This window comes from Dunckerocampus dactyliophorus, chromosome 11, assembly GCF_027744805.1.
Source record: "Dunckerocampus dactyliophorus isolate RoL2022-P2 chromosome 11, RoL_Ddac_1.1, whole genome shotgun sequence".
In the NCBI taxonomy this organism is placed as follows: Eukaryota; Metazoa; Chordata; class Actinopteri; order Syngnathiformes; family Syngnathidae; genus Dunckerocampus; species Dunckerocampus dactyliophorus.
The window spans coordinates 16,281,808-16,293,965 of NC_072829.1; the positions used below are offsets into that span (position 1 = coordinate 16,281,808).

The 12,158-nt window shown below is 41.2% G+C and overlaps 2 protein-coding genes across 2 annotated transcripts in view; both read left to right on the forward strand.

The window, feature by feature from the left end:
- Positions 1 to 1,882: 1,882 nt before the first annotated feature.
- Positions 1,883 to 5,219, forward strand: LOC129189732 (trypsin inhibitor ClTI-1-like). The gene is made up of 4 exons (XM_054791723.1): positions 1,883 to 2,000; positions 2,942 to 2,988; positions 4,322 to 4,428; positions 4,506 to 5,219. Exons 1-4 carry the CDS (start codon positions 1,958 to 1,960, stop codon positions 4,555 to 4,557), a joined length of 249 nt encoding a protein of 82 aa, XP_054647698.1. The 5' UTR covers positions 1,883 to 1,957; the 3' UTR covers positions 4,558 to 5,219.
- A 1,256-nt stretch (positions 5,220 to 6,475) lies between these two features.
- The window catches only part of LOC129189730 (storkhead-box protein 2-like), a 51,081-nt gene continuing 45,398 nt past the window's right edge, over positions 6,476 to 12,158 (forward strand). Inside the window, exon 1 of the mRNA XM_054791720.1 lies at positions 6,476 to 7,351. Within this exon, the coding sequence (XP_054647695.1) occupies positions 7,015 to 7,351 (337 nt within the window). The 5' untranslated portion in view covers positions 6,476 to 7,014. The remainder of the gene's footprint in view (positions 7,352 to 12,158) is intronic.

A 12,158-nucleotide genomic window follows, 5' to 3' on the forward strand; every position in this document is an offset into this window, starting at 1 on the left:
ATTTTCTGTGGGGGATTCTTCAATGGCCGCTATAGGCAGGTGGCCGTTCTATACAGGTGGCCTCTAAGACGTATATACAACGCAGCAATATATTTACGCTCCTCAGTGCTGCCACTAGTGGTCAAATGAGGTAAAACATAAACAAAGGCCAGCACCAAAATAAACCCAATACACCAAATAAACTAGACCAAAACAAACCATAAATGGTATTTACAGCAAAAATAAAACTGTTTTACAGTGGAACCTTGGTTAGCGTCATTGATCCGCTCCAGAAGGTCCTACTCTAATCAAAAATACTCGAACTGAATCAAATTTTCAATCCAGTTAATCCTGACAGGAAACACTTTTTTAAGAATGGTTTTATAATTATAGTTTTACACGCATAAAACTATTCAAAATGCATATAAATGACAAATGAAAGGCATAAATGACCATTTAAGGTTACTTTTACCTTCACTGAAAAAGTGATTGTTGCCTGAGACATGATGTAGCAGTGAGATAAACACAGACACCACCTTCCTGTTTTGACATGTGTTTTTTTCTTGAATTCAATAGTGTTTCTCACCTCTAGTCTCTGCTTGTCTTTTGATCACAGCTGCAATAAACCCAAAATAGAGTCATAGAAAGTTGCAAGTGTCAGGCTTTGATTAAAAAAAGAGGGAGAAACCCAACTGAATTCAAGAAATAACTCATGGCAAAACACAAAGGTGGTGTCTGTGCCACATTATGTGTTTGTCAACAATCATGTCTTCAATTAAAGTAAAAGTAACGTTAAATGTTAATTTATCCCTTTTATTCGTAATTTATATGCATTTTGAATTGTTTTATACATGTAAAACTATAATTGTAAAACTATGTCGCCCGAAGTCAGCTGGGATAGGCTCCAGCATACCCCCGTGACCCTAATGATGAGAAGCGGCATAGAAAATGGATGGATGGATATAACAATGTGTTTTGTGTTAACCTTTTTGAGACTGGTGGCGTAACTGTGTTAGTTAGCAAAGAACTACGGAGTCAACAGCTGATGACATCATAGACAGGCGATGGAACTGACTTCCGCTTCCTGTTTTCATGCTAACAAGCTAATAGGATTTGCTAACAAAGATGTTTTGTGATAAAAACACATGAAGAACACAGTTGGACTCACGCAGTGTCTCAATACCACGACAAGATGCAAACTATATTGGACGATAAACGGAAAATGTATGCAAACTGAGGCAAAATTTGGCATAAAAAAGACCCTAGGAGGGGCGTACACTAACCAAGGTGCCACTGTATATTTGTGTTGAGTTTGTTTTCGATTTCTAAACGTGTTTTTCTGGTTACATGCGTTTTTCAATGCTTTGTCTCAAAGGGCAATGTTTGCCATGAAGCATGTAAATATTTCTTCTGCAACTTCAGCATCTTTTTCACTATACACATGCTCCCAAGTTTGCTATCTTGCATTGTTCTTAAAGGCACGAAAACGTCTGGGCCTGAATTCACAAGTGAGCAGGACGGCGTCACGAGTGGCACGGAGGACAAGGAACAGGAAGTATAAAATACTTGCTGGAAAAGCAGGTTTTAACCGGCTGGAATGAGAAACAAGGCTAAGCGGCATAGAAAACGAATGGATGGAATGAGAAACACGAGTTTGACACCCCTGTGAATGCCCTTTCAGGGAGTCATGGGATCTCAGCGGAAACAGAGGACATAAAGATGAATGCACAAAACACAAGTGAACATACCATCAATGACTATGTTATTCTACTCCGTCCACTTAGTCTAGTGTGTGTGAAAGATATGAAAAGATGTCATTTTAGTAAGTCACATGTTTGTTTTTCCAAGTGGTTGATTGGCCTGATTCACAGGCCCTGCCTACCTGGCCTTGAAAATCAAACCTGTTGACGTTTGATGGATGAGAAAACATCCACCTGTTGTGGAGCGCACACAAGCCATCGCACGCGACTGAGAAGAAATGAAGCTTCTTGTGCTGTTCACTTCTATTTTGCTACTTGCTGGTGAGTTGATGATGAAGTTTACTTGACTTTTTTTTTTTCCCCGCAACATGCTGGGCAAATAAGAAAGACAAGTTACAGCACCAGTGCCAAAAGAACAAGAGAAATGTTTACTATATAAGTATTGCTTTCTTGTTGTTACAGTAGGTAATCGGTATTTATTTATTAGCTTATTTAACCGTGTTTGTCTTTAAACCTGAAGTATTAAAATATTTCATCTTATAAGCAACTGTAAGCCAAGACGCAACAAATCTTTTCACTTATCTTTTTTAAATCAAAAATACCACACAAAAAACAAGACATACTTGCTGATAAAACAGTCAATAGTAACCCAAACTGTTGACAGTGATGTCAGTGTTCGACGCCCCCCAGTGGCCACCTAAGGAGAAACTCCTATTGTATGCCATATTGAAGCCAGTCTTAAGGAGTGACTGTCATGTGACTTTCCGGGGCTATGCTTTCCCCACGATGGCAGCGTGTCACGTATGCTAGCTAATTTCCAAACGTGTATTTTTTTGCCATTAAAGCACGTTTTAAACCCATTTAGCAATTCTATATGAAATTCTATATACCAATCAAAATGTTACTAGTATACTTCAGTGAATTCAGAGAGAACAGGCTAGGGAAATATCACTATAGAGCTTGGCTTAAAATTGCTACGGGGAAGCCTGACTCAACATATTTGTTACAATAGCAAAAACGCTAATAAGACACTCATGTGATTGTTTCAATGATTTTTGAATGAATGTTGAATCAATGACTGTGCAGTGTACTTTCAAAATAACATTTTTACATCACATTGTTGTAGTAAAAAAACCTATGTCATCTCTGTTATAGCCTCAATTCATTACTCATCATTTCATAATGGTTTATATAATGTCTGGTTTTGATTATATTACTGGAATAATTTGTGTGTGTGTGTGTGTGTGTGTGTGTGTGTGTAGTCACCACTCAGCAAGTTGGGGCTCAGTCTCCGGGAAATGAAATAGAGGTGAGCTCGTTTTTTCATTTGAATGTTAGCAACATGGTGTCTCTCCTACCTTTTTATATTTACAACAGGTCAAGCTCCTTTTTTTTTTTAATTGAAATAGCCTCATCTTACATGACAGCATGTCATTTCTCACTTCACGGTAGCGTTTACAATCTAATTCGGAGGGGTGATGGCGTTTGTACACGTTTACTTTGTGGATCAATTTGGAATCTTTGAGCTCAGCAGATGAATGATACTTAATTTCAGTACAAATGTTGCTGTAAGCCAAGAGTAGACACTAACGTACTGTAGCTGCATGTACAAATCTCATGAGCCATCATTAGATTAGCTTCGATTCCAGAACCCTCACCTTCTCTCTCTGATATGCCTCAGACACTATTAAACTGCCGGTAACATGTTATTTTTTACAACCCTAATTTTCTCATTTTACTTTTCTTAAAAGGAATGTTAAAACCTTGCCTCGTAGACACCCCGAATAGTTTCACTTTTACAGCAGCTATGGTGCATTCAAGGACCACAGAACAAAGTGTGAAATCTCTACGCTTGAGGAAAAAACATTCAGTGAAGCCTAAATATGTAAGAAATTGTTGGCGTCTTGAACAGTGGTACATGTATTTTAATTTTCAGAAAAATTGTACAAAAAATGCACAAATTTGCAGGGCCACGAATGCTGAATCACAAATGTACGGATGAGTTAGAGTTTCATGCATCCTGCCATGATGAAGATATCGGCAAAATTTGATAAAGCCCTCAAATGTAGTGACCGTAATACAGTGGAACCATGGTTGCCGTGTTTTTCAGTTAGTGTCAAATGTACGCCAAAATTGTCTTGCGTACATTTTTTTTGGTTAGCATTTTATGGTGGGTGTCATACACTGAATCCAACTGTGTTCCTAATTTATTTTTATAAATCTTCTTGCTAATAGATGGAAACAGAGAAATGAACGTTTAATACAAATACTCAATGGTGTCTCTCACCTTTATCAAAATGCTGGCACTCGCAACTTTCATTTGGGTTATTTTGCAGCCGTGATCAAAAAAGGGAGAGACTTGAAGTGAAACACTTAAATTCAAGAAATGACTCCTGGTGTATGCACGTCTTTTTACTGGAGCTCTGGTGTTGCCGCCTTGTATTTTCATCGCCTTTTTTGAAAAGATGTGCAGTTCACTGTGCTAACTTTCCCTGGGCTTCTTCACTCACTGCCATAGTCATTGTTGGAATAGAGACACTATTTGACGCTGTCTTGCTTTTTATGGATGTATCTTCATACACCAATTTTTCCCCAATATTTTTGACTTGTATGTAATGAGATGTAAATCTGTTTTTGTCAAGCCTGCCTGTGAGAACTATGGAACCTTTTGCCCCAAGATTTTGAATCCAGTGTGTGGCAGTGATGGACAGACCTATGACAATGAGTGCATCCTCTGCCAGATAAACGGGTATGTCCTCACTCTGCATCTATCTTGTATGTATACACAATTATGCTCAATGCTCATGCCTTCTTTTTCACCAACAGACTCAAGAACACACACGTGAAGGTGGCGCACAAAGGAATGTGCGATCCCTAATGTGCACACACTGCTGTGTAAAAGACAAATTCTGTCTATGAGCAAAAATGTCCAAACTAAAAATTAAACGGCTATACTCATTTTTTTTTTACAATGTTTTACATGTGTCACTCAAACTTCAAACTTTTTTCCAAATGTGCATTAAGATATCCAGAGTCCGGCCTGGGCACCATGTGTGGCCTGCAGCATATTTATAAAAAAAAAGTCTGCATCAAAACATTGCAAAGGATGAGGTCCGCACAACTTAAAAGTATTAAAAAAAAAGTAGTAAAAGTATTTGCCAGCTGGATATTCAAGACTCATTTCAATAAAATTGCAACTTTAACAACTTAAAACCAACTTAAAATCAAAAAAGTAAACCAGAATGTCTTTAAAAAAAAAAAAAGAAAAAAAATTGATTACAAAACTTTATTTGCCATAAAACAAATACAAATCAATGAAATAATGGATTGCTTTATACCACATGTCGAACTCATGGCCCGGGGGCTAGATGCGGCTCACCACATCATTTTATGTGACCTGGGTATGATGTGTGTCAATAACACTTCACCTTTTTCCCTGTGAATGGATTTGTTCTCATTTTGACAGAAATGGTACTGCATGCAGTTCTTCTAAACTTAATCTGATCATGCAACAAGATATTCCAAGCATTATTATTAAAGTGGGACTGGCATCCTTTCATTTGTCTGTATCGGCACCCGTCCTCAAGTGTTTGGCTTTATAATCTTACTTTGAAAATCTATCTGCAGGGAAAGGTGCTTAACCCATGTCAGCAGCATCCTCGAACACCTGTCAAGGAGAGATGTACGAGTCGTTCACAACACATGTGCTTGAACGGAATCAGGACAGACTTAACTCGTTCACTTACGGGACCCTGCTACAGCGAGCTAAATTTGAAAAGAAACCAGTTAACGTGTCATGAATTGTGCACCTGTGATTCTAACTGCATTTGTACAGTATAAATGGAAAAGCAACATCTGGTCCTTGCCTCAAATCCAGTCCTTTTCTCCTTCCTACCAGAGCTGCATCAGACGCCACAAAGCTGATTCATTCACTCAGCCTGTGTGTTTCAGTGAGTCCCGGGTACTCGACAAAGACTCTCCCAGGTGTGAATTGTTACATGCTCTGTGGTGGGTGACTTGAGTGAATCAAGTACTCAATTCAGTTGGGGGTCGACAGGTGAACTTGTTGAGCATGTGCAAGTTTCTGCGTATTCAACTTGAGTTAGAGTACGCAATTCATTCCAGTAAGTGACTCATAACAACTCGAGTGAGTAAAACGAGTCAAGTTTCCCATAACTGTCAATGCCAATTTTGGTACTGATCCGATACCAAGTAAAAACAGGGCCAGTGTAGCCAATAGCAACACTGATGGATACTTTTTTTTTTTTTTCAAGACCATTGAAGTCAGCTGGGATAGGCTCCAGCATACCTCCGCGACCCCAATGAGGTTAAGAGGCATAGAAAGTGGATGAATGGATTATATTCAGTGTACACACAGGACAAAGATTTTGGGCAACAAAATATTTTTGTTTTATCAAACTTATTTTTGTGAACAATTGAAAACTACCTAAACAATGTAAGACAATGTAACAAAATAATAAAATTACTTTTTATAACAATTGTTTTAACAAACTCATTGCAAAATAACATTAAAAATACATAAATGAAGCAAAAACGACAATTTGCTCTTATTATGGTCACAAATAATGTAACTATAAATATTACATTATCAATGTAACAACATATAAATATAATACCAACAAAACAATTTGAAGAACACAAAAAACACATTTGTGAAACTAAACCGTTAAAAAGAACTGAAAAATGTCGATCTCATCACGCTCGTATCGGTCCGACACTGATACTACAGTTGGTATCGATACTATGGCTATTTGGATCGATTTACCCATCCATAGTATCCTTACCTGGATGAGGATCCACACCTCAGCCGTGTCCTCATAGCAGGCGCCAAGCAGGGTTTATACTTCACCCGGAGAACATTCTCACCTTCGGCATCGCAAAGGGCGGGAAAAAGGGCACCGGCGTCCACAAGACCTGATGCTGCCTGGCAACGAGAGAAAGGAGGGGGGCGTTAGCATCCTGCTAGCTTTGTTGCAAGGCTGCTGTTGTAACGACGTGTTTTTTCTACCGAAAATCACGGATGTCATCCCGTGGTTCAAGTGGTTTGCGTTGCACGTCAGTCTTGAGTAAATACTCGCACCACTTAGTGGTCGAAACATCACGTCTGAAGAGGAGGAGGAGGATGCGTTTGGCGTGAGGAAGATAAAGGCAGCTAGCCTGCTAGCTTGATGCTGATGACTTGTAGGCTATGCGGCTAACATGCTAGCGCTTAGCTACACACCCCGTTAGCAAACATGGACTTGCTGTTGCTCGATGCTGTAGGACACAGCTAATAAATGCAATGACAACACTCAACCCGGCAGCCAGCTAGACCATGGAGTCTTTCCTTCAGATCGCTCCCCACTCACTGGCCATAGTGCTATCTAGGGTCGGGGCTGGGGAGGCGCTGGGGGCCGGGGTGTCGGAAAGCGACGAGCTGCCGAGACACCACACTGGCTATGAGATATTTGCCGATTTCAAAGCTGAAAATACTCAGCATCACGTATGGAATCAACGGATTACTGAGGCTGTGTCCGAGACTTTCTTCCTGGGATGGATAGACGAGCATGTGCTTCTCATACAGGGCAAGGAAGACCACCTGGAGGTTTTGAGGGAGGGTTGGATGCGGAGGTCCCTCAACCCTCCCAGAGGATTCACTATCAAATATCTGGGTAAGTCTTGCATACACCTGCCTTAAGTGACTCTAGAGATGTGCGAGTCATGAACGAGTCGTTCAAAACTCGCGAGTGTTTTAAATGAATCTGGACTCACGGGTACTCGTTGACTTCCCACTGTTACCGGTAACTTAATAAAATTAGGAGACCAGAAAACATTCCAGTAATTGGGCAAGTACTACCATTAAACCCATATAACAGTGGTAAAAGTTATTTCTGCGCCCCCTGGTGGTGGCCTTGGGTCTGGTTAACCGCTGACCACTTTTTGATCTGCTTGTCTCACCTTAAACAGGTGTGAAAATAGTCTTGTAAAGTGGAACTTTCAATGCCCCTGATGTTGACCATTTAAGTTGACAATAGTGAGAAAAATAATACTTGTACAATATTGTTTCCATGGGAAAAAATACATATTTCTTTACTTACAGAGAATTAATAGCTCACCCGTTCTGAAGGAGACACACACATTAATTTTTATCAAGTTTGAATCTGTACAGAAATGGCAAAGCGTCATTACTGTTTTTGTATTTTTGTATGTTTTTTTGGATGCACATGTTGCATTATTGCAAATAGATGATACAAGATACATTTGTAGTGTATGGAAATAAGTCATGTGTTTTGCCATTAGCCCAAGATTAGGATGGTGATTATATGAAGGAAAAAGTTGTTTAGCTTGTAGTGATGTCGGTGCAGGTGTGTGTGTGTGTGTGTGTGTGTTCGTCTGTCAAGAGTTTTCTGCTCCAGTTACCAATTAAAGAGGAGAAAGGCAGCAGTGACATTAATAAAGGTCCTATTCTTACCACTACCGTGGGCATGTACTCACATGCTTATAAATGGCTGGACAGATGGCAGTTTAACGCGTCATGACGGGATGCAAGTGCCACATACTTATCCTTCCTATGTTGGATTTAGGGATTGGAATTTTACTCAGTTTCTTTGACGGAATCTATAGAAAGTCATTGATTAATGAATTATATTATTTTCATGTGTGAAAATAATTTTAAGTGTGGTTATGAAGCAGAATGATGCCGTCTGCAGGAGTTCTCTGTGGATGGAGCTGAACTTCCCATAGTTCTGGTCATCAGGATCTTCTTTGGACAGCAAGCTTGTTTCAGCTGAATAAACAGCGGCTGTGCTCATTGCAGCCAGGTAGTCCACTCCGTTTTGCTTCAAGATGCAATTAACCAGCGTGAAATTCCACAACTGACAACAAGACTTCTCAATGATGAATTAAATTATTACAGGAGAACCTCGGTTTTTGTCATTAGTCTGTTCCAAACGGTGTGGCAAAAACTGAATGAATTATTTCCATAAGAAATAATGTAAATCCAATGAATCCGTTCCAGACGTTCAGAAATATTACCAAAAAACACATTTAGTAGAGAATATTTATAGTTTTAAATGCAGAAAACAAAATAAAATGCATATAATTGACAAATGGAATGGATTAATGAACATTTAACATAATTTTTACCTGTATTGACTGTTTTATTGAACAATTGAACAATTGATGAGAGGGAGAAGGTGGCGGGGAGAAGAGCCACGCGGACACATTTTCACTCTAGTCTGTTACAAACTTAACTTCAAAGCGTGGACGGTTAGAGCTGTATGCTTGCTCACTTGAACTTTTATTGTAAGCTTCGGGAGCAGGTAGGATCATCATTACACACGCCTGGCCACCCCACTTTCTGTTAGTTGTGTCTCTCTTAAACCGTTCCTCCTACAACCTTTGTTAACTAGGAACCTTTACATTACAATCCTGTTGTACTACTTTGCTACACATTCTTTCTTGAATTCAATAGTGTTTCTCACATAATTTATCCAAGTTCCGCCACTTGCAACTTTTTTCAGCCCTCCCTGATTAAAAAAAAAAAAAAAGCAGAAACTGTTTGAAAGCCTCACCTAACACTCAGAAATACACAATGCGTTTAAATGTCTGGTTGGGCAAGGGGGCACAGTGCATATTAGGAGGAAGAAAGGAGACAGAAACTGAGTTGTTCATCATTCTGTGTGCATTCTATGAACAAATAAACAAACAAACAAACAAACAAATAAATAAATAATTAGCAGTGTGGTTTTCGTCCTGGTCGTGGAACTGTGGACCAGCTCTACACTCTCAGCAGGGTCCTTGAGGGTGCATGGGAGTTTGCCCAACCAGTCTACATGTGTTTTGTGGACTTGGAGAAGGCATTCGACCGTGTTCCTCGAGGAATTTTGTGGGGAGTACTCCGGGAGTATGGAGTATCGGACCAGCTAATTCAAGCTGTTTGTTCCCTGTATGACCGGTGTCAGAGTTTGGTTTGCATTGCCGGCAGTAAGTCGGACCCGTTTCCAGTGAAGGTTGGACTCCGCCAGGGCTGCCCTTTGTCACCAATTCTGTTCATTATTTTTATGGACAGAATTTCTAGGCGCAGCCAGGGCGTTGAGGGGTTCCGGTTTGGTGGCTGCAGGATTGAGTCTCTGCTTTTTGCAGATGATGTGGTCCTGCTGGCTTCATCAAGCCGTGAACTTCAACTTTCACTGGATCGGTTCGCAGCCGAGTGCGAAGCGGCCGGGATGAGAATCAGCACCTCCAAGTTCGAGTCCATGGTTCCCGCCCGGAAAAGGGTGGAATGCCATCTCCAGGTCGGGGATGAGATCCTGCCCCAAGTGGAGGAGTTTAGGTACCTTGGGGTCTTATTCACGAGTGAGGGAAGGATGGAACGCGAGATCGATAAGCGAATTGGTGCGGCGTCTGCAGTGATGCAGACTCTACATCGGTCTGTTGTGGTGAAGAGAGAGCTAAGCCAAAAGGCAAAGCTCTCAATTTACTGGTCGATCTACGTTCCTATCCTCACCTATGGTCATGAGCTTTGGGTAGTGACCGAAAGGACAAGATCGCGGGTACAAGCGGCCGAAATGAGTTTTCTCCGTAGGGTGGCTGGGCTCTCCCTTAGAGATAGGGTGAGAAGCACTGTCATCCGGGAGAGACTCGGATTAGAACCGCTGCTCCTCCGCATTGAGAGGAGCCAGATGAGGTGGCTTGGGCATCTGGTCAGGATGCCTCCCGGACGCCTCCCTGGGGAGGTGTTCAGGGCAAGTCCGACCGGTAAAAGGCCTCGGGGAAGACCCAGGACACGTTGGAGAGACTGTTTCCCAACTGGCCTGGGAACGCCTCAGGATCCGCCGGGAGGAGCTGGACGAAGTGGCCGGGGAGAGGAAAATCTGGGCCTCCCTGCTTAGGCTGTTGCCCCCGCGACCCGATCTCGGATAAGCGGTAGAAGATGGATGGATGGATGGATAAATAATTAGCAATGAAGAATTTGAATTTGCTAGAATTTGCATTTTGCACATTTGGATCTTAGTGAGGTTTTAAGTAGTGCTACAATATGCAAAAGCAAGAAGGGGGAGTGAGACAAAAAGCATTTTGAAAAAGTAACTTCTTGAAAAGAACAATTAAACTGAAATAGGCTGTTTATCAGCTGATCAAAAGTTTAGGACCATCGCTCAAAAAATAACAAAAACAACTCTCCAAACCAGAAAAAAAAAATGTTCTCAGTAGGACTCAGTATTGAGTAGCTCCACCGTTCTTGTTAATCACTTCAAAAATTGCTTTGGGCATGCTTGATGCGAGTGTTTCCAGGAGGCTAGTGGGAACATTGCTCCAAGTGGTGAAGATGGCTTCACGAAGGGCATCAACTGTCTGGAACTGATGGCCATTTTTATAAACTTCCCTTGCCATCCATCCCCAAATGTTCTCTATGGGATTTAAATGAGGGGAACATGTAGGATGGTCCAAAAGAGTGATGTTATTCTCCCTGAAGAAGTCCTTGGTCAAGCGAGCATTGTGAACTGCAGCATTGTCCTGTTGAAAAACCCAGCTGTTACCACACAGACGAGGGCCCTCAGTCATGAGGGATGCCCGCTGCAACATCTGCACGTAAGCATATCGCCGTTTGACGACCCTGCACCACCTGAAGCTCCAGTGTTCCACTGAATGAAAAAGCACCCCATATCATGAAGGACCCCCCTCCACTATGCCGGGTAGAAAACATCTCAGGTGGATCTCCTTGTCATGCCAGTAACATTGGAAGCCATCTGGACCGTCAAGGTTCCATTTTTTCTTATCAGAGAATAAAACTTTTTTCCACCTTTCAATGTCCCATGTTTGATGCTCCCTGGCAAAGTCTAAACGGGCAGTTTTGTGGCGTTGAAGGAGACGAGGTCTTTGAATTCCTTTTTTGTTTTTTAAACCCTTTTCCCGCACATTCCGTCTGATGGCGCAATAAGCGCTGCAGTCGGCACCAGTAAGGGCCTTAATGTGAGTAGAAGACCGCCCTGTGTCTTGATGGACAGCCAATCAGATCCTCCGGTTCAGCACAGGTGTGATTTTTTTTTTTTGGTCTACCACTTGACTTTTTTGTTCCATAATGCTCAGGATCTTTCAAAAAATGTAGAACGACTGTCTTACTGTGCCCAACCTCAGCAGCAATGGCACGCTGCGAGAGGCCTTGCTTATGCAGCTCGACAATCCGACCACATTCAAAAAGAGAAAGCGTCTTAATTTTAGCCATCAGGAGGGCATGACAGTGTGAATGCCTGACAGAAAATGAACATTTTGAGCAGATTTGGGCTTTTATAGCCTGCGGTCTTAAACTTTTGATCAGTTGATAAACAACCTATTTCAGTTTAATTGTTGTTTTCAATAAATTACATTTCCAAAGTGCTTTTTGTCTCACTCCCTCTTCTTGTTTTTGCATATTGTAGCTCTACTTAAAACCTCATTAAGATCCAAATGTGCAAAATGCAAATTCTAGCAATTTTTCAA